The following is a 24,775-nucleotide window of genomic DNA, read 5'->3' on the forward strand; positions in this document are numbered from 1 at the left end:
ATTTAATGATTAACACTGTACAATCGGAAGTTACCTACGGCTTACGTTTTAAAGCGTTTTATTAAACTAATGTCCTAGCAAATTAAAGTCGATTTCTTATAAAAATTCATTAAAATTCCGGAAATACGTTCAACAAATGTATAAATAATCATAAAATTTAACAACGTTTCGAATTATTTATTACACATAAAAACTAATTTTAAACGGTAAATCATATATATTTTGTCAGGTAACCTGATAAAAGGTATCATTGATTGCGACCACTTGATTTTTTGTTATCGATTAATTTGTTAGCTTTATAAATATATATTATAATATGACGTGCTTATTTTAATAATTTACATATACCAGAACATTATTAGATCTATTATTATTTGTGTTATAAGGACACGCTTTTTTCAAAATCTCACAAAATAAGACCACTTGATATATGACTAATGATATATAATTTTATTGAAATTTGTAATTTTAAAAATATTTTAAGTTATAAATTGTCCAAATAAAATTGCAATTGTTAAGTAAAGATTGTTATATATATATATATAGAACGTATATAAAAGCAATTTAATATAAGCTATCGTAATTTAAATTCTTAGCTTATAAAAGGAGTTAGTAATCTAAGGAATTAAATAGTTTATTTTCATTCATACATTAATTACAAATTGATTTGATAGGAAAATAAATATATTAAGCAAAAAATGCGAATGTGTATTAAAGTGAGTAGAATTCGATTTTATCAATGGATATTTTTACGTGAATGGATATTTAATTAACTAATAAATTATTTTATTCGTGTTTATTATGTTTTCGTGTTTCGTTTTCTTATCAAGAATATATTACTCTTATAACCTTTACTTTCCCAGCTGTTATATTGACATAATAACAGACGAAAAGTATGGCGATTGGTAGAAAATGACCGCACAAGATTTTTGTATTTTGGACTAGGGACCTTGAAACGTTGAGAAATATATAAAAAAGAGGGTATTTTTCTGTATGTATGGATGTGTGTGGGCACGATTTTGTCACCCACTTTGAAGCTTAATAACTCATGTGCCTTTTGTCCAAAATTTCTGAAATTTTACAGGAAAGTTTGTGTATCGATGCTGTTAAATTTTAGTGGTTAAAGGTTGAAGGGTAGGGAGATAAAGGAGCGTTATCTCTCATATCTCGACTGAAGTCAGATTTTATGATGATTTTATTTGTTATTAGCATTTACATTTTTTCTTTTGTAAAACCCATCTCACCCTCAAAATTAATAATATAAAAGTTTTCTTAATCAAATATCAAAACAGATAGAGCCATAAATATTTGCCTGAATTCGTTGCTGGATTATTTTTCATACCTAACTTAGTCTGCAGCATTATATTTCTAATCAAAACTATAAGATTAGAAAATCAATAAATAGTACGAAACACTTTACAAATATTTGATAATTCGAAAATATTAAATAAAACGTTTTAGAATAATATTTCAGGATATATATATAGGCCAACATATATATATAGGTTTATTTATGTACAGTATCTTTCAAATTTCAAAATTTAATGGATTTTAATTTAGTGTGATGGTCATTTAACTTACTGCTAAGGTTAAAAACATTTCAAATTGATTCTAAACTGTAAAATCAACTTTAAAAATATAGATTTTTATTAGTTAGTTCTTCAGATTTCTATCTAACCATAGCAGTAATTGTTAATGGTATTAGGTATCCTAACTTGATCAATATATTTTCTAGAGAAGTAAAACCATCAAAATTCCTTATAAATTATGTTTTCGTTACAATAGTGTTACCTATCCCACTATGAGATAAAATAAGAATATTTTATGTTAAAATTTTGAAACCAGATTAACATCGTTACATCAAGAAACTATAGGCCAAATTATAGGTACAGTACGTTAAAATAAAACATAAGAGACCAAATTTGCAGAATCTGTTAACACCCTTTACGTATTATTATGGAAAATGTAGTTTTGTGAATACATTTTTGTATTGCTGCTCAGAATAACATTTAAGTAATGCTTGTCATTTTAAGTTTTGAATTCGTAATAATTTGACTTTGAATATTTATGTTATTAATATCCAAGCATAACTTTTAGCGAACTTTGTATTATTTCATAGTACACATATTGATGTTATTAACAATGACGATAACAACAGATTCATATGGGTAATTTAATACAAAATCATTATTAAAAACATTACAGCTATAAATTATATTTTGCTTCGGAACTCAAAAAATTAATAAAAGTTTGTTAGAAAGAGAAATATTTTATGCAAAATTAAATAAAGTTCTCAATTAATATCATTCAAAATTCAAAGTTCTGCTTGGAGAATTTACAATTGATTATAATAAAGAACTTTTATATCAGCAGGAGCCATTTTAGGTAGAAATTTCCAACCTGTTTTAAACTTTTTCTAAAAACATTTTTTCTATGGAATGAAGAAATGAAATAGTATTTTGTGAGAAGGTGTTCCACTCGTAATTCACAGATGTTAATAAATTACATAACTGAACTTTATTTATATTACATATGGCAGCGGCGTCTGCTTATTACAAACTGCTTAATGTTACGTGTTGCAATTACCACATCGAACAATGCGATTCAGGTTAATTGCAAGCTTTCAAAAAACATCGTAATTATTTTTTTCTAAGCTTACTTTCAAAACTTTTTAATTTGTTCATCAACTTACACTTCTTGGAGTATTGGAATACATTTTTACTTCGATAGAAAGGGGCTGTCCATAAATTACATAAGGGCAATTTCGGCCATTCTAGACCCTCACCCACCCCTGTGTAAGAAACTGTAATATTTTCTTTGATCCCCCTCCCCTTCTCTATCTTACGTAATATTTAGGCATGACTTTATAGAAAGATTTTAACGAAAAAAACTTTTTTATTAAACCCTAAAATCTTTGTCCAAAATATATAATTATTAATTAGTTAACTAATATATACTATTATTTATAAAAGACTAAGTGAATAAATTTAAAAATATAAAAATTTAATGAATTCGAATGAACAATTTATTTTAAGAACTTTATTTTTTAATTATTAACAATCTTTTTATTATTATTATCATTAATCAACGTCATAATATTCATTTTTATGTTAATTTTAATTTTCACAAAAGGACACAAAAAACTTTGACAGATCGACTAGCTAGTGCACGTGTAAACAGAAATGTCATACAAAATTTAAAAAAAAGAGAGAATAGAGAGATACCACATTCCGTTGCCATATTGATTACATCTTGGCTAAGGCCAAGAAAATGAACTACATGCTGCTAAAATGTGCTAGATGCACCTGGGGACTAAATCATAAAGCTTGTAAAACTCTATACAAAGGGGCAATTCAACCAATGCTACTTTATGCGGTTTCTAGCTGGGATCATGTAATTAGTAAAAGTTCAGTAGCAAGTAAAATACTCTTTTCAAAGACAATTTGCCATCAGGATTTCAAAGTGATGCAGAACTGTTTCTACTAATGCCTCTCTGATTCTAGCAGAGCTCCTTCCTCTGCCACTATGTATTGCAGAAAAGGTTCTAAACTACTACATCGGAACTACAAACATCGAGGCTCAGCAATGGTCTCTACTCCTATCTACGGCTGTTCATATGCAATTACCCTATCTCTGATCATCACTCTGTAAAAAAGGTTATCCCCAGAGTACATTTGGTGTCATCTGCTTCCTCCACGGATAACCATGCAGACATTAATATCTACCCAGATGGGTCCAAAAGTTTCCTTCTTCTCGGCTCAAGTATCTGTATATTCCTCTAATACCGCCCACATACCTCCATTTGTCAAGCTGAAGAAGATGCTGTCTACCAAGCTGCTTAATGAACCATACAACTACCAAACAAAACTCTGTTTATCAACATTTACAGCGATTCTCAGTCTGTCCTAAAAGCTCTATTTAAACCCCAATTGCAATAGCAATAAAATCACATATTTACAAGATTTTTAATATAGTGCTGGATATAAGATAACTTTTATATTTATTCCTGGCCATACTGACATATTAGGAAATGAAAAAGCCAACTTTGAGGCTAAGCCAGCTGCAAAGGACTCTGACTTGACATCCCTCTCTCACGTAGCAGCCTTAAAAATTATATTCATGAAAACACTATGCAAAAGTGGAATCAACAATAGTTGAGCAGTAAAACTGGTAGAATAACAAGACTTTATTTTCCTAGTGTTGAATGCAGGTTCTCATCATAATTTAGAGATTTAATGTTTGCTACTGCTCAACTTCTTACTGAGCATGGTAATTTTAGAAGCCAATGTATAACCGGGCAGAAACTGCCTCTTGCGTTTGCTCTACAAAAAACCTAGACACGGTTGACCATATGATCTATCATTGTCCAATTTACGATCAAGATAGACTTATTCTGAAATTAGAAATCTTTACGCTTGGTTTCAGGTGCCGTCCACTCGATAAGCTTGTTCAGAATCCACTGTTTAATGCTTTTTACAATTATGTTTAAAAATATGGAAGAAAAGACTATTTATAATTTCTAGTTTTACATTTTAGTTTTCACTAAAAGCTAAATACTAATTTTATGTTTATTTTGTATAGTGTATTTTGGTTTATGTATTCTTAGTGTTATATACCCATAGAAGTGGTGCACTTATTCTAATTAAAAAAAAAAACGAGTAAGAAACCACCACACGGCCTTTCTCCCATGATAAAAAATGTGTAGAGCGTGTGTCTGCTAGCGTTATTAGCGAGGTTGAGGCCGAAGTTTTAAACACGAAAACCTGTACTTCGGACGTTCAACGCCGCTTTCCTGTAAGCCAAGAAGTTTGACAATGGTGTTTGGAAATAATTAAAACAACTAGATAGGTGACATCGAAAAAGTCGAGACGATGTTTGTCGACGTAATTAGCCTGGGCGAGCAGTTTGAGCAGTAATACAAACAAATGAAAGATTATAAATAATTTATTATTGAGAAAAGAAAAATATGACGAAAAGCACAGAAAAGAGAGAATGTAGATCCAGGCATAGTTAAAAAGGTTTGCAATCAGTGGCGTGCCGTGACATTTGATGATAGGGAAGCTGTGTTTCTGTAAGAAGCCGACATAATAAAATAAAATCAGTTGGCATTTAAGCAGGAAAAGTCTTGGATGTATTGAAGTTGTTGGTTAAAAGCAGCCGCGTTTGAGATTTTGTCCAGTCTTAATTGAGGGAAATGCGTCTGAAACATAACGGCAGAGTCGCTTGACACGAGTAAACAAACATATATTCGAAGTAGTTACATAAAAGATAAAAATTTGGAACGGGATACAGTATATATAACTACTATAATTTAAGAAAATAAATAACAAGCAACAATAATTATGTTTGCATAAGGTTTTATTTTGCTATATCAGTAAAGGCAGATTATTACGATGTTTTCAAAGTTGAATTTGTTTACCCCAGACGAGGAAAACATTTATCAGTCGGAGTTGTAGGTGCATCATCAGGAAGACCGTAACACCAACACTCTGTAAGACCAAGGACAGAATCCACCTTCACCTTTCGCCTTTGCAGCTTTCGTTGCACTACGTTTTGCTAGACAAGTAACTCTGCAACCTGCTTTATTTAGCTGGGTAATCGTCTTTCTTACAATTTACATCTAAATAAATATAAAACAGTCTTTATACATTTAAGGTTAATCATTGTTCTTACCTAAATTATATAGAGTTGAATCAGATAAGTAGCTACACGCTTGATCTCATTCGTGCTCTTGTACACCATTTGATTTACTGGAGACAGAATAGTAGAATTTGCAAGTCAAAGTATAATTAAGTACATTTAAAATAAAACCACATTTATTTTATTGCTTCAAACTGCTCTCCGGTAAAATATATCAAATAGTGTCAGCATACGGTGTGATCAATTGCGTAACCATTTTTCTGATTCATTCTATAAAACAAACTGATTCATTAATATCAGCAAATCTATTTTTTACTAATAAAAGAAATTTACCCAATATTAATAAAGCTGCAACCAAACTCAATATAAAATAATTCATTTTGAGTCTTCAGATAAAGTATGAATTCTTCGAAGATGGCTTCTTCGAATTGATCTGTTTCAACTCTATTTATACAAAGAGAATACATAAAACACATATGGGCGAATAATTATATTAGATAATAAAAATGATTTAATTTGAAGAAATAAAGTAATATTGCGATAATTATCCATTAAATTTATACCTAAAAGCTATTATTATTTACTTAAGTACGACAGGCCAGCTGGAAAACATATACAATTCGTATTGGTAAGTAAATAATTGCTTAATAATTAAATAAACTTTTGTTAAAATTAAAAATTCATCAAAGTGCAATATTATATTAATTATTTTAACTAGAAGAGACCCAACGATTGACATAAAGCTATACAGCAATTCTATTTTTAACGACATACGTGTTGAAAAGATTTGTACTAAAAAGACTTATTTCTTAATGAAGGTAATTATTGGCATTCCTGAAACATTTCTATTCGAGAAATATTTTCATAATAGAAGAAATGAAACATCATTGTAAACTTATAAAAGTTTTATTATTACAGAAAATAGTGAATTTGTTACTCTGTATTTTACGGCATATAAGACGAACTCCCATTTCAGAACACAGTATTTAAAGAGGGGGAAAGAAAAATGTGAATGTAAGCCAACCACCTCTTCAACTTTAAATTTTCCTTTAACTGTATTTTGGTTACAAAAACAAAACTAGAATACACACTTTTATTTATGTTTATTTTTTGCTCTTGAGCCTTAAGAACGCTCATAGCAAGTTTATTAAAAATTCAACCAGGCCCGCAATAGGTGGACGGTTGGTGAGAGACTGGAGTCGACATATCCAGTCGGATCACCCCCGAAAAGTTCGTGAAGATTTTAACCGTTTTTTGTCCATCCCGTGTATCCAGAGCAATAGGCTGCCATCTTGTCCGCTTGTCCATCCGGTCAACCACACTTTTATTTATCGTTGTAATGGATAAATTAAAAAAGTCGTAATTTACAATTTAAATTTTCAATTCATACATTTAACATAAATACATTAACACTGCTTAGATATAGAAAATAATGATATACTAAATTAAACTATAGCATTTCTATTAAAAGTTGAGCCAGATAGAGCTTACTTCTAGACTACTAAAAGCTGTCTTTCGCAATTTTTTAGCCTATAAGAGATTGCAACTTCACATATAAGACAAACGACGATTTTTTCAGCCTACGTTTTAATAAAATTCGCATCTTAAATGCCGAAAAATGCGGTATTTTATTGAGAATTCATAAAACAATTTAATAAAATATTTTGTTTATTAATTTCTAATTATTTCAAAATACGTAAACAATAACACAATAAGAAAAGTTGAATTTTACCAAATGGAAAGAACTTTAAACATTTTAATATGTATTGTGCGGTACATAAATAGTTAATTGGCTTTTTAATTTTTTTTTTCTTATTATTACAGATGATAAATTCTAATTTTCGTTAATTTAAACAAAACGCTTATGAAAGAAGTAAAAACTTTTACTAAAAAGTGACGAAAAACGTTACATTTTGAATAATTTTTTAAATTAACCCTTTCCGCCCTGTGGGCACTAAGAGGGCCTCTTTTTTGCAAGCCCATTATGGGTACGGCCAGGCCCACAGCGGGGCGACCGGGTGGTGAGGGACGAAGCTTGACATATCTGACGGACCACCTCCGGACGGGTCGAATTATTCCCGGGGATAATTCGACCCGTCCGGATTCGATCCCGGGTCCTCCAGAGGGATAGGTTGCCATCGTGACTGCTCTGCCATCCGGCTGTCAGAATATAATAGTTGCTGAATTAAAAAATGAAATTAAAATAATTAGGGGTCAAGGCATGCCCGTCCTCACGGGGTCTAATGGTTCTGTAAACCTAGTCCGCCGTGAAAGAATATAATACAACACTCGTCAGATTGATATTTATACTGTATCACGATAACATAAAATATGATAATTTTAAGCTTGAATTTTTGTTTCTATGTATAAAACGATCATTAATAACTCGACTAATGTAGATCCAGGCATAGTTAAAAAGGTTTGCAATCAGTGGCGTGCCGTGACATTTGATGATAGGGAAGCTGTGTTTCTGTAAGAAGCCGACTTTCAGGGGCAATCAGTTAATTGCGCGTCAGTGATGGTCTAGGGTCCATTCGTACGTGCGAATGACAAAAATAAACAATTTATGTACTTTAATTCTAAAATACAAATAATACATACATAATACAATTATAGAAAAACTTGTTTCTTTTTTTATTTTCTATAAATTAACTCTATTCGGCGATGTTTTCCCGCAAAGTCGTTAATTACTTTATCATAAAAGTCACTCGTCGTTGATTCCATCAACGTATTTAAAAGTTCTTTTTCTATAGAAAGCAACGCTAGTGACGACAATCTTTCCTCCGACTGAGTGTTCCTGGCGAATGTATGAATTCGCTTCATTGTTGAAAAACTACGCTCAACAGACGCACTGGTAGATGGTATTGTAAAAATTAATGATATTAAACCATATAATTCTATTAGTACGTCTTTGTTTAGGTCATCATTAATTATAATATTTTTTATGTCTAAGAGTGACTTGCCAATATAGTCCGGACACGAATATAAATATTGCAATTCACTACGTAATTTACATAAATTAAAAAATTCTCCATAAAATTTACGTAAAGCATTAAAACTCTCTTCGGGAAATTGTTTTTCATAATATTTAAAATTATTAAAATCTAAAAGTGATAAAAATTCTAGAGATTTTATGTCGGCAAATCTGTCAATACAATTTTGTATCAATGTATCCATTATTTCATAAAACAGACGTCTATATAAATCCTTTTTAGACTCAATATCAGTATGTCTCATTCCTCTTTTTGGTTGAATTTCTAAAAAAGTTTCATCTTTTTTCAAAGCGTCCCAAATCAAATCAAAATCATTTCTTTTCTGTCGTAAAAAATCAATAAAGTGATTTATTCTAGTAATACAATATGCTATATTAAAATTTTTTTTTGTAATATATCAAAAAGGATATCTGAATGTGCAAATATTTGATGAAAAACTAGTAATAAAAAGTGAAAATCAAAATCTATTAAATAATGGTATAATCCTCTTGCGGCAATTGTAGTATCAGAATCCCATTGTTCTGGACTTTCAACCATATTCAACAACAAAAGTTTTAATTCTTCTTTATACTCCATAACGCAGTTTACAATCCTGCTATTGTAATTCCATCTAATAGGTGTGGCTGAAGGAAAACGCTTATTGACTTCTAGGTCTAAGGCGTGAGATCTTTTAGAAGATTTAGAAAAAAATGAAGAAAATCCTGTCATAGTTTGAAAAAATATTTTACATTCTTTTATATATCCAACAGATTGAGAGAAAACTAGGTTCAATCTGTGAGCATAACAGTGTACGAAAATAGCATGTTTGGATATTTCTTTAATTTTAGCTCGGACACCATTATGTTGTCCGGCCATTACGGCAGCACCGTCGTATGTTTGTGCCACTAATTTTTTAGTGCATTGAAATTCGTCTAAGTAACTCTTAATGTGAGTGAATAACGAATTTGCGTCTCTGTTCTCACTCACATCAGTAAAGCCCACAAATCTTTCTTCGACGTTACCGTTTTCTTTCACGTAACGAAATACAGTCGACATCTGGGCTCTGTGGCTAATGTCCGTTGTTTCATCTACAATTATAGCAACAAATTTTGCGTTTTCAATTTCTTTTTTAATTTCTTGCAATAAAACGTTTCCTAACGAATTAACGAGCTCATTTTGAATTTTGTTCGATAAGCCAGTAAAAACTGTAGACTTCTCTAAATGCATTTTTAATTGATTATCTGACGTACTTAATAAAGAAACGAGTTCAATATAATTACCTCTGTTATTAGATTCAATACATTCCCTATGCCCTCTAAATGCCAATTCTTGCTTTGCTAAAAAGCATGTAATATCTATTAATTTAGATACAATATATCTATTAGCCGTAACTATCTTGTTATAATTTTCAATATTAATTTTATATTGTTTACTAATGTTAAATTCTATTCTATTTTGATTTCCAAATTGCTTCAATTTTACGAAAGAATCGATGTGACATTTACGATTTTCGTGTCTTTTTCTAGCTTTACTCAAATTATTTAAATCGTCAAAGCCATTCTTATTCCACACACTAATTTCATTTGAAAATAATAGGCAAGGCCAACAAAACAATTTTTGCATTTTTATGCATCCACAAAGCCATTTTACGTCTTGATAAATTTTATCGTGAAAATGTCGAACAAATTTTTTTGTCGAAGTACTTATATTTAATTTAGGCGTTGGTCTTTCTCTTTTAATAATGGCTTCTTTTTCATTATATTGTCTTGAGCCAAAACTTTTTTTAAGTAAATTTTCAATATCACAATTACAGTTTAAATCGCTAGCCATGATATAAGGGCTAAAATTAAAAATAAAATTATTAAAACTTACTTAGTAAAATAAAATTTGTGATGGATATACAATTATACATACCTGGTACAAAATATTCAATTGTATGAATATACTTTTGCGAAGAAACGTATATAAAAATAACATAAAATATTGTTTATTTTTAAATATTTAAACAATCCACTGAGTTAAAATTGCTCCCTGCGAGTGGCTCACGAATGGAAACAGAGACGATTTTGGTAGGTGTACAGTGAATGCATGCATGACAAATCCCGAGGGTGCCGATACCGGTCAATGTCAAATGCCTCTTTTGTCGCATCACTAGTATATCTCAAAGGACGCGACAGGGCCGTTGTAAATTTTAAACGTTTCTCACCATAGATGTAAATATGTTAAACTTAATAGTCATTTGTTTTCTAACTACTGCAATTCGTTTTAGTACCAGGTGTACACGGAAATCAGTTCCCCACTGTACTGAGCTAGTAATTGCTTCGGTTAAGCTTTTGTTTAAGTCAGCAGGGTTTTACTTATGTCACCATTCCCTAATCTCTTAATTATTTAACTACTTCTTAGTAGAAATAACTCGAAACCAGTTACTTTGTACTCGAATATCTGTAGTCTTGGGAAAAAAGTGGAAAGAAATTTTTATGACAACCGATACTTAGATCGTACATTTAAGGAAAATAAATTCTAGAGCTTTTTTTGTACCATTGTACGTCTCATTCATTAAATTTGGTTGTAAATAATGATGCCAAAGTAACAGTTAATTTTTTAACATTATACAAGAATTGTACACGTTTTTTCTGCATTCCCTTACAGATGGGACATACTATAATCGTAATATCACCGGTTTAACATTGAAACCCGTAAGTAATATAAGATGGGAGAGCGGAATAAATATATCAAATATTTTAATGGATTTTTTTAAACTCCCGTCAACTATACAGAACTATCATAAAAACATGCCAGTAAACTCCCATCGGTTGGGTTAAGTTATAAATCTAGTCTAGGGTGGGCAACCTTTTTTATAACACGGGCCAGAATAAATTTTACGTTTTTCCGCGGGCCGTAGTAGTTAATTGACGCCTTTTTGTGACTCGTAATTTTTTTAGTCTGCAAATATGAAATAAATAAATAAAAAGTTTATACTACATTTATTTCTCTTATCGTTTTCGAAAATTACAAAGAATTGGAAAATTAACTATTGATATTAATTAGTTATTTTTCCAATTTAATAATCTATTAAAGATCTCGCGGGCCGGATAGAAACTTTTCGCGAGCCGTAGCTGGCCCGCGGGCCGGGGTTGCTCGCCGTTGATCTAGTCTACTCGTGATTCACATAATCGGGCGAGAGCGGCCGAATATCTAGCAGGCAGGTGGCTAAACAGCCCACAACCGGTCCAGGATATAAAGTTAGAAGCTTTATGTGTGAAGCATCCACCAGCTAAACCGGGTGAGGTTGGTGCACTGTAAACCGCATGTGCTAATGCCTATATAATCTGGCTGATTGGAGACTGACCCGGTTTCGACATTCCTTCCGCCACCGAATTATTCGAATATACAATAGCAATCTTATCGTTTTTTTTTCACATGTAGTATAGAAATTTGTAAAAGATACATAATGCAGTTATAATAAAATATTAATTTTAATTAATTCAAAGTACGTTAAAATATGAAAATTTATATTTTATAATCAAGGAACATTGGAATAATCTTCCATCGCTTCCAATGACGGCACGCCACTGTTTGCAATACATACGTATATATCAGACATGGGCAAATGCGGTTCTTTTTGAATTACATGGGGCTCTTGCCGAAAGTGTTAATTTCTGTTTTCTATTATTGTTTTTACAATTTTATTTTTATAATTTTGTGAAAATATGTTTATTAAAAAATCCAATATTTGTTTTATACTATATTTATATTATATAATAAAATCGCGCGCCTTACCATACTATCCGCCACGACAGTACAGAACTGCGGTTCCCATGCATTTTGCAAAACCTAAGAGTTCCTTTCTTGCCTACTCCTGGTATGTATATTAAATACGTTTTTACAGTATTGATTTTACAGTGTGTTGATTTTCCACAACCTTTCCCTCTTTAATTAATATTTGCAATTCTGATTTTTAAGTTTTATTCTTTTTAATTAAAAAAATATCTTCGCTACTTTATAAAAATATAGATCAAGTAAAATAATAAATACTTGCAGATAGCTTGGCATTGTTCGGGCAAAAAATAACAACAGCAAAAATTAAGATTATTTCGTACCTCTATCCTTTCCATTATATTATATTATAGTGCAGTTGAACCTGGCTTAACGATCATAATTCTTTCCACAATCTTACTCGTAATGCGAAACACTCGTTAAGCGAAATAGTTTTTCCTATATAAATGAATGTAAAATACGATAATGCGTTCAAATGCCAAAAAATACTCAAATATTCTATGTATTTAGTTTATTCAAAATCATTATACAATATACATTGTTAAGGAGCGTAAACCATCTTCATCGTTTCTCCTAGCGCGGAATGAACCAACATGGAATGCGAATTCGAATTGCAAAAAACAAAAAACGACACACATAATGTCTGATAAACACGCCAAACGACATGCCAAATTCTTTGGCTATGTAAAGGCTATTAAATATTAGAAATGAATTAATTTGACTAGAGGTAGGCAGTTCTGTTGCCATCTCGTTTTTAAATTTAATAATTATAAATAATAGTGATGCATCACTATTATTTATAATTATTAAATTTCCGAATAGTAACCGAATACCGAATAGTAACCGAACATTCGGTTACTATTCGGTATTCGGCCTATTCGGCCTATTTTCCGCTATTCGGCCGAATACCGAATACCTAAAAACAGGAGTAAGGAATAACAAAAACACAGTAAATTAATCATTTTGGTATTTAGATTTAATGTTATCGGGTTAGTGTTGTTTGTTTATATTTATTTATAACTTATAACCTGCACAAATAAAAAACAAAATAATATTGTCGCATGTATTCACAATTTATAATTACAAAGATCAGCACACGTACTGTACACACCTATTCGTTCGAGAATCGTCGCACATCTGAGGGTCTGACCCTGCCTATCTTTTTTTTAAGCGCTCGTCTTTGCTCTTCCCTTTATCTTTCCTCTATCGCTCTAGTCTACGTATGCCTATGCATACATCATAATGTGCTACATCATAACGATACTTTCGATTCGTCACTTTTTCGTCGTAGATTTCCCATTTTACAATTACGTGACTCATAGCCTGGTGATAACGGAGAAAAGAGACAGATAGGACGTCGGTATAAGTCACAGTTATGATTTCACAGATTCGAGACAGCTTGGTAGCCTGAACCTTGGTCGCCCATGCACGCACTCTAAGTGACTTTCATTACAAACATTTAGCTTTCCGAAGAACAATTATTTGGCATTGACGGCCGCGAATTTCGCGCCAATAAGCTGCCTCGACTTGTTCGACTATGTTAACAACTCAATTTCATATTTATTTTCACATTTTCACTTCGCGGTCCTTCTCTGTTCTTTTTCCGTTATTTACACGTGTAGGTCATTTCATTGTTATCCACATTTGATATCATATTTATCACATACTGCCATGACGCTCTTGTCTGTCCGCTACAACTGTCAAGAATTAACGTGATTAGCAAAGCATAGTGACAGCGGGCCAATAGAGAGCAGGGTCCTTGCCATAATGCGGTTTGCGCGCCAATTTTCGTACGTGCGTTAATCAAGCCGAATAGTTTGGCCGAATATTCGGTATTCATTTCAACACTAATAAATAAGTAATTTTTAATTTAGACATTTCTAAAATTTAATTTACAATTGGTCATTAAATTTAATACGAGATGGCGGCATAACTGCCTACCTCTAGTCATATTAATTCATTTCTAATATTTAATTATAGCCTTTGGGTTAGGTTAGGTTAGAACGTGCGTCCCCACTGTTTCCTTGCTGGAATCAGTGACGAGCCGCCATCTTGGCACCAAGGGTTACATTAACCTACAAATGTTTTACAAACGTCTATTGCGACAAACTCTGCAAAGATCTTCTTTTCTTCTTTTTTGCGTTTATTGGTTAATATAGAGTGTGCAGCACAGACAGGTCCTATACTACGAGAGAGTGAGATTATTAATCGCTAGGCGATCGATGAGCCGGCCTTATAGAATGGCCATACGCGCGCGGGGAAAGAATGTCTTCCGGGCCAACTTTGCAAATACAAGGCGGTTACTTGGACTCTATGGTATTAATGTATCGGTCTTCCGATAACCTAATTACAAAATCAGATTATAATTATCTTAGTAAACAAAGATAAACTTTAACAAACATTGAAAAAATAGAAGAAAGAAAAACGTCTTCATTACGTCCTTTTATAGACCTCAGAAACAAAATTGTATTTTTCGTCTTTTATTCTCTATTCATATGGAAGCATAGATTGTGAGCTATATTTTTCCGAAAGAGCAATATTGTGAATTCGAATAGCCGGCCGAAGTTTAATACTTGGCTATATGCCAGGAGTGGTGGATAATGCCTTTCGGGCAGTGGCGTGCGGTGACATTTGATGATAGGAAAGCTGTGCGGGCCCTGGATAAAATCATTAGAAGCGTTATACGATATTTTGGTGTGTGGCATCCATGAGCTAAACCGCCAGGTTGGTGCTCTGTAAAGTGCATGCGCGAATGCGTATAATGTGGCTGCTTTACACTATTTCATTATTTTTGTAGTAGAAGCTATCCCGTATTCGACAATATGGCGCTTCCATTGAGAATATGCATATACGAATATATATTCGAATATAGAATGGCAATCTTTTCATTGTTTTCACATATAGTACAGTAATTTGTAATAAGATATATAATGCGGTTATAATAAAATATTAATTTTAATTAATTCAAAGTACGTTGAAATATGAAAATCGCACAATATGTATTTATATTGTAGAAAATATTAAAAAAACGGCCTTTCCACAGCTTTCACGGACGGCACACCACTGTTTCCGAGATGTCTTTTCAAGAGTAACTGGCCTCTATTTACGCGTTAAAAACGTGAAGAAAATCCGGAAATCTGGCCAGCCGTTATGGCGAGGTGCAAACCCAGCTATGAATGATATCAAAGCATCCTCGTATCACACAGGAAATTTAATACTATTGTTTAAAGCTGAAATACGAAGTGTACTCGAGTCAGATGCTGATGAACTATTATTTCGCAGTTTCTCGAGTTACTGAAGCGCGTGCACCCACGAGGATAATAAAATTTCGTGTTTTATATTAGTGTACATTTTGGATATATTTCAAAAGGAAGATTTTAATTACAGTAGTTTTTCTTTGAAAAAGTGACATAACTCTATTTGATAACATTATTTTAAAATTCTTTTGAAATTTCTGTCGGGTGTTCTTAGTTCGTGGAAAATTTTATCTTTAAAAGTTTGATAAAATGTTCACACATTAAGCCACAAAGCCACGTCAAGGCGACACCCATTTTGTGGTAGTTTTTTATTTTCCAGAAACTAACCCTGATTGCTAGACAGAATAACAATCAGAGAATAAAACTGGATATTCGTTGCTATTGCTACTACATTAATTCAGTCAAATGAAATCGTTCGAGACAAATTCCAATTACATTATTATGCCGTTGCTGTCAAATATTCTAATTAGAAAGGAAGGATTTTTTTAAACACAGATTTTTCTTTTTAAATTAAATACAAGAACGACTAAGTGTTAAGAATCGTCAGAACCGAACTAACACCAAATTGATATAAATAATCTTCACAACGAGTTCAAAATTCTTATCTATAGATATTGCCGTTAATGTATCTAAAAATATAAGCAATAGCAATGAATAAAGTATGAATTATTTACATTTTGAAAGTAACAACAATTATATATATATAACACATTAAAATATATAATTATGAAATATGTTACAATTAATTATAATAATATGATAATATTTAGGCTAATTATATACATGAGACGTCCAATAAGTAATGCCTCCATATTTATGTACAAGCTCTGCGGTAAGATATCAAACTGAATTCAAGAACAAACTTCAGTATTTCTAATTTTTAATAATTAAGTAACGCATTCATTTCTCTAGGTAGTCCCTTTCGTGTTCGATACAGGTACTCTAATGTTTAAGCAGTATTCAGGTTGTTCGAACCATTTCCTCGTGGCGGCTTGAATATCATCACAGACCAAATGAATTCCTTTGAGACGTCTCTTCAGAACAGAAATCGACCAAAAGTCCAAATCTAGGCTGTAAGGAGGATTGTCAAGAACTTCAAACACCGGTTTCTGTATGGCTTCTGATATGAAAGCAGTAGGTGAGTCTAGCGTAGTCATGTTGCGGAATCATTAGCTTTGTCCACAGTTCCAGCGTCATAAACTGTTACTAATCTCGCACGAATTTTTTGGGAGACTCATTTCCATGTCTGGTCGTTGTTTGACACCCAGTTGATAAAGTATTATCCATTTTAAACTTGAACCACAATTGTTTGCTTTCGTTCCTCAAATAACTGCTAACTGCTCGCTAGGCAAAACCCTGTGCTAAACACTTGAACGGAAGCATTACTTATTGAAAGGCAAACTTTTCTCGAAGGTAGGTGAAAATAAAATTAGAAACTTATTAAATTCAAATCGCGATCAAATATTTAATTTGAGTAATTAAAAATAACAAAATAATGCTTACAAATTTTACTTTATAACTTTTTAATCTTCTCAGCTCTCTTATCTTCCTGGGCACCTGTTTGACCCGTGGCAAAGTGACCCCACTTTGTTTTTGGGTATTCCCCCACTCATATGTAGGAGTGTAGAACTGAGAATCGATCAAATGGAGATATTAAACTTTAACTCCCATAGGCTTCAGCCAGGACCAGTGAAAAACGTCTCATAACTGAGAGAGTCGCTTAAATGAGAGGCATATAAGTGAGAAATCAGTGAACTTTGTAACACAAATGAACTCTTCGTTTAATAGAAAGTCTTTTGTTGTTTGCTTGTTGTAATTTTTCTATCTGACGTTTATAATTAGTGTCTTTGAAAACTTGTCACATCTTTAGAACCTTGCTTGTACATTTCTTTCAACTTATTTGCAGTGATAATTATTAAGTTTTTTCTAACCTGGAAATTCCATAATCAGCACAAAAACCTTTTTCATTATTGCTTCAGCCAGCATTACTATTGGTTTCTTGCAATATCCTCTTACAAATCGGCTACTTAGCTGCTGCCACTTACTCTTCGGTCCGAAAACCGAATACTCCATAATAGAAATTTTTTTTCTAACTTCTACTGTCAAATGTTACTGTTTAGCACAAAAGTATTATAGAATCTATTATAAACGAACACTTGGATAATAATTGAATGCCATCATAATGAGAAAACCTTCACACGTTTAGATATTCCATTTCTAAATTCCAGTACGAATTATTTTTTCGGTAAAGATATTTCCACGTATGCCTGATTAAAATAACCACTCTTGACAATTAATAAGTTAAATTTAATTATTTCTAAATCTAATCAATTGTATTAATTATATAATTTTAAAATGTTTTAACAGTTTTATTTCTATTTATTTCTACAAAATTTTTAATGACTTTTTAATAAACGACAATAGTATTTATACTAAATAATGTATTTAATATTTTGATTTGTGTGAAAATTCGAACCCGCCGGAACCAACATCTAGCAATAAAATTGTTTTATTGTATGTTTCCCACGGAGAGAAAAATGAATCATGAGGAACCAAATCTGAATAGTGCTGGTTGGTGAAGGAGAGTAACGTGACCGAGAAGATAAAAGGGCGAACAAAGAGGAAAGGGGGACGGTTACACAGTGTCCATCCGATCGAATCCAGGCCGATTAGCGAGTGCCCGCCCGTCGCTAACAAGTCCGGAACGCAGAGCGTGTCCGTCCCGAGGGAAACCCGAGCCGAAGATATTCTCTAAACCCGTTACAAGGACCTCTCTATTCGGACAAAGAGGTATGATCTCCCCCCAATTCGCGTAAACTCTCTCTCCGGGTACCCTAACTTTAGACGACTGTATATCATCCATTCTTGTAGTTGTAGATTTTAGTTTTAATAAATTGCTGTTGTATTTTCCATTGATGTCATTTATTCGAGTATCGCCACCGCTGTATCGTCGAACCCATCCTCTTCCTCCCCTCGCGTAACGCGTAACGTATAACCAAACCCGAACCGCCAGTATGTGTCATGACTGAAAAATAGGCCCCTGAATTACAATGTTGCCTAGGGCCCGCTTTAGCCTTAGTCCGCCACTGCGGTGCACCCACATTTGTAAAATTATAATGTAACGTATTACAATGTAAGCTTCTACACTAATTTAAATTTACAAAATAAACTGATTATCATCTATTAATCCTCGATTATTATCGACATTAAACGAAAAAAGTATGGAAATTAAGCTACTTATCCCGATTTTTCTTTCTTGTGTCGCGAGGAAGCAATACCAAAAGAAAACTCGGTCTTGAAGCAACACAATCCAAAAAGTGATATTCTTGTGAAATATCTGAAATGAAATTTTCATAAAATAAAAAACGATAATTTGCACGAATGCATATTATCAGAATTTAGGGCTTTAAAAATTAACGTGGAAAAAATAAATATGATTCTTCTTAATAATGGCAAGTAGGCCTACCTGTTTAGGACATCGCTTATATTACTTGAAGTTAACAGTTCTGATTCCTGTATCGATTATGTATTAGGAAATGGCTTTTTTATAGTTAAGAGGATGGCTTATGTCATTTACTTTGTGCATTTCTTATTGTTATTCAAATACATTATAGATTCCAGAATTAATTTCTGTTTTTAAGTTATTACAAAATTATCACACGATTATTTTTTAATAAGTTAAGTATAAACACCTAATTTGAACGAAAATACGCTTATATCTTTGTAAAATTTATTTATAAATTAACTTAATTAATTTAATTTGTATGAAAATCTGCAGTGATGAAGATGCTTCGAGTCGAGATTCTATCTCAATTTAAATAAATTTTAAAATCACGTAAACAAAAGCAAATAATTAATTACTTTCGAGAGACGTACCGAATAAAAATTCTGCGGAAAGTTTCGAAATAAAGAGAAAAACACTCAAAATTTTCGGAAAGATCTCCTCTTCATCTTGGCAACCAACAATAAAATAAAGAACAATTGAAAACTATTGTTAATTATGTATAACGAATGCATTACTTATTACGTCGAAAGTATAGAACTTTCGATGTAATAAGTAATGCATTCGTTTTAATTTAAGTAATGCAAGTTAAACCATTTAAATCATTACTATAAATGTCTAATATTTCGTTTTAATTTTAAATTTCGTATAATTCGGAAATTACTAAAAATTGGATGTGAAATACGAGGGATTATCCCTCAACAGAAAATTATCTTCTATTTAAAAAATCTTTATGTTTGAAAGCAATTTTTATATTGTAGGTAATTTATTATATTCTAACAAAATCATTGGTATATAAACAAAGTATTTTACATACGCTAGGCTCATAATAGTACTATGAGATAGAGACTAAATTATCCTAAATTGTCGCACCAAAATTTTTTTGGGGTCGTTGTTTCTAGACTTGATAGCGGGTACCCAGAGTGATAGATTAAACAATCTGCCATGCACTTTAAGTGTAAAAAAAGAACAAATATAATAATATCCGAACATAATTATCATCATATTAATATATTTATGTGTTGTGTTTAAAATATATATAAAAAAAAAATAATTTATCGTTAAAATTACACATGGAAACATTAAAGTAAATTTATTCTGCTCCCCAAGATAAATGATTAAAATGGCAAATCAGCACAATTTGGCAATACAAATATCACAATAAATGTGTAAAAAATATTAAAAAAATAAATTTTAGTTTTAATTAATACTTTGAGAAATAGACAAATCTACGAAAGAAGACAAGAAAATAAATAAAGATGAATTCGTGTCAGCAAAAATTAAATAAATTAATGTAATTATACTAATTATTATTAATTGATAATGACCCATTGGCTTATGTTTTGGAGAGAGAGGTGACTAATTTCAGCTCATCCAATTAAAGAACGCAGTTTACTTTATCTTATAGACTAGACTTGAGACAGTAACAATTCAGGATAATTTAAAACAGTCATTTTAAAGTTTCAAAAAATAATTTAATAAATTTCGGTTTAAAAGAATAATGATCAATTTTTCAAATAAGGAAAAAAATACTATATTAAGAAAGATTATAGATCTTTATTAAAGATTAATTCTGTCATATATATTTCCAAAACTATTAATATTTAAAAGTCAAAACAGACTTTATAGATACTCTGTATAATTATTACTAAATTTATTATTTTGTATATTCAGACAGGAAAATATATTTACGAGTGAGACCAGGTGCGTGTTATCAATTAAATTCTTTTATGTTCATATTTTTAATGAAGGCAAAATATAAAATTTGGCTCTTTTATGATCTTAACAAATGGATTATCTTTACTAAAATTGCACGTAATAATAATTCTACAGATTTATTGAAAGGCTTGTTCTTAAAATTAATTAACAAATCTACATTAGAAGAAATTTACATTCCTCGTAAACTAGAATTATTTTGTTTAAAAACCAATTTCTTTAAAAAAGATATTTCTTTTTTTAAAAAAATAATTGATGAAACTTCATAGTTAAGAATGATAAGTTCAACCGTTGTTATTTTATCTTGACCGCATTTCATTAGAGACAAAGACTACTGGGTTTTATCTTCGTTGTTCTTTATTTTACTACGCATTTCGGGTGCAATGTTTTGGAGTAACTCATGAGGTGTTACATTTCTACAAGTGGTAGAAAACGCATTTATTACAGTAATTATTGTAGTGGAATTATTACAAGTTACAAGAAGTTATTACAATTTTTTTACAGGTTACAAGAAGTTATTACAAATTATATTATTATTAGCATTATAGTGAACTAACCATTTTTTTTTACATTTAGACATCCAGTTACGAGGTGTTGATGTTTTGTCAAAACATCAACACCTCGTAACTGGATGTATCTGCTGGATATCAGATGTTCATAATTCTATATCTTCAGTGAGTGCAAGGCAATTAACATGTATTTTTTGCCTTATAAGTCACACCGTTGTATGCATCACATTTTTCATCTCGATTTTTTGGAAATTATAATCTTCATAGCGTAAGAAGCATTTGCCTTATAGGACACACATCCTAATTTTCAGATAAATTTTGCATACAAAAAAGTGTTTTATAAAGCGAAAAATACTGTATTTATCAGCAACTATTAATTGCTCCAATGTATATAGTCTGCACAACAGAGTTAGCTGATTGGTGGCCTCATATTGGTTGAAATGGTACTTTTTTCTGAAGATCTTTTAATTTTTGGCACTTCCAAATTGTTTGGCTTCTTAAGCCACTATCTATTTTATTCCTATTAAAAAAAAACTATAACAATAAAGAATCTATACATTTCTAACCGATTTTACTTCAAATTATATTTAAAACATTTTGTGAATACTAACGTTTCGTCTCTTCGCGAAAAAAAGATTTCATAAATATGTTATAATACGATATCATGAACAAACACGTCTCAAAACATTGGCTTTATAATCAAATTTTAAAAAATTAGTTTAAACGGAAGCAATTTAGAAACAATATTCTAACGTTTACTGACTAACGAATTAATACTTCTGCTCGTAGTCATATATTAAGCTAAGATCAAATTCTGATTATGAAACTAGTTTCAATAAAAGCATGCCTTTGGCATATTAATATATAAGTGTAAAATAATGAGGTTACACAATTCAATTTTATCAGATTATAATATGGGTTTATACGTAAGTTAAACACCATACCAATTCTTCAACATGAAAAATTTTATAATCGCAAGTTTTCATAAATTAGAATCAGTTTAGAAATAGTTTTCTTTCATTTTAAACTAAACAATAATTTTAATTTTGTTATTTTGAAGTTTTTAATGTTTTTAATACAATTAAATTCAATTCAAGAAACTTTATGAATTTTTTTCTGTTACGTACAGTACACATTAACCTACCTAATATACACTATAACATTAGAATTGTAGTATGAAAATCTATTGTTATACTGAAATAATAAAATATATAATGTATTATATATAGTTTTATATTTAGTTTAAAAAGTTCTAGATATGAAAATGTTGGAAATACATAAAAATTTGAATGAGAATTTTAATTTTATATAAACATATTTTAGATGTCTCTTAGAAAGTTAAAAGAAAAAAAAATTTGGTTTTTCCTCTTCCTCTCTCTGTGACGTAAATCCCCATAATCGAAATCTGGATCTGAACTTTTTACCGTTTCATAATCAGATCTCACGTAATGTAACGCCTTTCCGGGTTAACTTGTTCCTGATTTTCGGTTCGGTATTTTAGATTTAACTATTTAATTTTACTATTTTATAAATATTAAATATTACTTTTGAGTATTGTTTTATTTATTTTAAGTAGAATCGATACGGATATTTATAAATTTATATTACTTTTTTATTTGTTAAATATTTTGAATCATAATGTATAGATGATAATGTAAATTACACAAAACTTTTCCAAAATTTTGAAGAAGAAATCGTTTAATTACTAAATCCATTGCGAAATAAAGGTTGAAGAATATAGATAATATAACAATTATATTAAAATGGTAGCAAAATTTCGGTCTTTAGTAATGTCTCTTATGAAATTGTCAATGATGTCAAAAAGATAATTATCACTTAAAATGGCGTAATGTCATTTAGTGACAATTCTGTATTTCAGTTTATTAAAAAAAACTTCTTTGATAAAATATGGTATGAAATTCGCTATTAAGTTCATTAGAGAAATGTGAACAGCAATTCCCGAGATTAAATTCATAACTCTACAATTGGATATTAATGCCAAAGGCATATTTATAATGGAACTAGTTTCACAATCAGAACTTTATCTTAGCTTAATGGCTATGAGCTTAGATATAAACTTGTTAGTAAAAATTAGAATATTATTGACAAATTGCTTCCGTTTATATAATCTTTTAATTATATTACAGAACTTTAAGGTATATATTAATCTGTGCTTATTATTTTATGCATAAAAAATGAACAAGGATTTAACTTTCAACTATGTCTATATATTTAAAAATACAAGTCGACTTTGGAAGCTGGTTTGCCAGCATTATTATAAAATTATATTACGATAATGCGAGCAAACAAGCTACAAAAATCAACTTGTATTTTGTACAGTTCTAATTCAAGTTAGGAATTTTACAATCGAACAAGCGGACAAACTTAACATTTTATTTCTAAATTTCTAAAACTGAAATAAAAAATGTTTAAATTTATTTCAGTTTTAGGTATTTTATTTACACCATCGTGGAGGGCCGTCTTAACAGCATTATGGGACCCTGGGCAAAGCGTTACACTGGACCGAGTCTACACAATCAACAGGTGATCGGAAAAATAGTGTTAAATTCTGGTCTGTGCATAAATTAGCGTGGAGCCCTGGGCAACTGCCCTGAGTGCCCATGCGTTAAGACGACAATACCATCGTATACGGTTTAAAAATCTGTCATATAGAAATTAGATGTAACACGAAACATAAGAAGCACACTGGTGTGTTTCTTGCTCTATCAAAGAATAATTATTTATTGCAGCATATTTATTCTATTATATGTGAAAGTACAATAAATTGAATACATACATATAAGTTAAATTAAAGCTTTTTCTTTCAATTAATTTTAATAAAAGTAGTCTATGGTATTTCCGCTACATAGTGTGTGAAGTATTGTACCTTCATTAAAATTGAATACATGCAATTTATTTGTCAACCGATTACCGTCACTAAATTCATTGATGCTTAGTAGCTAAGTAGTCGAGCTGCGACTCCAAGACACTCAATGAGATATTCAATTTGAATATGGTATATGAAATAGTTCTTCTCAATCAGTGAAATTCATTTAACAGGCTTGCATGAAACTAGTGGTCCAGCTCACTCTATTATTTATTAAAAACAGTAGCATCTATACTGTGGAAAGAATCACATCTGCAATATGCGACATCGCACTCTAAAAATTTAAATATAAAATAAACATTATGAGAAACACTAAAGGAGATAATGCTGAAGTATATTAAAATGTTGAAAAATTGATGTTTAATTTATGTTGTAATCTGTAATATTCTAATTATTCATATTTAAAAATCGCGCGTTTAAGACTACTCTGGAAATCCGGGTTCGAATCCGAAGGGACAACACCACGAATTTTTATAGGACCTGACATATTTAGGCAGACCTTCCCACATATGTCC

The 24,775-nt window shown here is 31.0% G+C and overlaps 1 protein-coding gene across 1 annotated transcript; it reads right to left on the reverse strand.

Annotated features, from left to right (window-relative positions):
* Window positions 1–7,133: 7,133 nt before the first annotated feature.
* Window positions 7,134–9,839, reverse strand: LOC136972331 (zinc finger MYM-type protein 1-like). The gene is made up of 2 exons (XM_067266886.1): window positions 9,126–9,839; window positions 7,134–7,220 (listed from the first exon to the last, which is right to left on the reverse strand). Exons 1-2 carry the CDS (start codon window positions 9,837–9,839, stop codon window positions 7,134–7,136), a joined length of 801 nt encoding a protein of 266 aa, XP_067122987.1.
* Window positions 9,840–24,775: the final 14,936 nt, after the last annotated feature.

The sequence above is a fragment of the Centruroides vittatus genome, unplaced genomic scaffold (genome assembly GCF_030686945.1).
Source record: "Centruroides vittatus isolate TY-2023 unplaced genomic scaffold, ASM3068694v2 contig_290, whole genome shotgun sequence".
In the NCBI taxonomy this organism is placed as follows: Eukaryota; Metazoa; Arthropoda; class Arachnida; order Scorpiones; family Buthidae; genus Centruroides; species Centruroides vittatus.

Coding starts and splice junctions, on each gene's coding strand:
- LOC136972331 (XM_067266886.1), bottom strand. CDS start 9,839: ATGCATTTAGAGAAGTCTACAGTTTTTACTGGCTTATCGAACAAAATT. Junction 7,221..9,125: donor ATTCTGATACTACAATTGCC/GCAAGAGGATTA, acceptor ATTAAAACGTAG/GCTGAAAAAATCGTCGTTTG.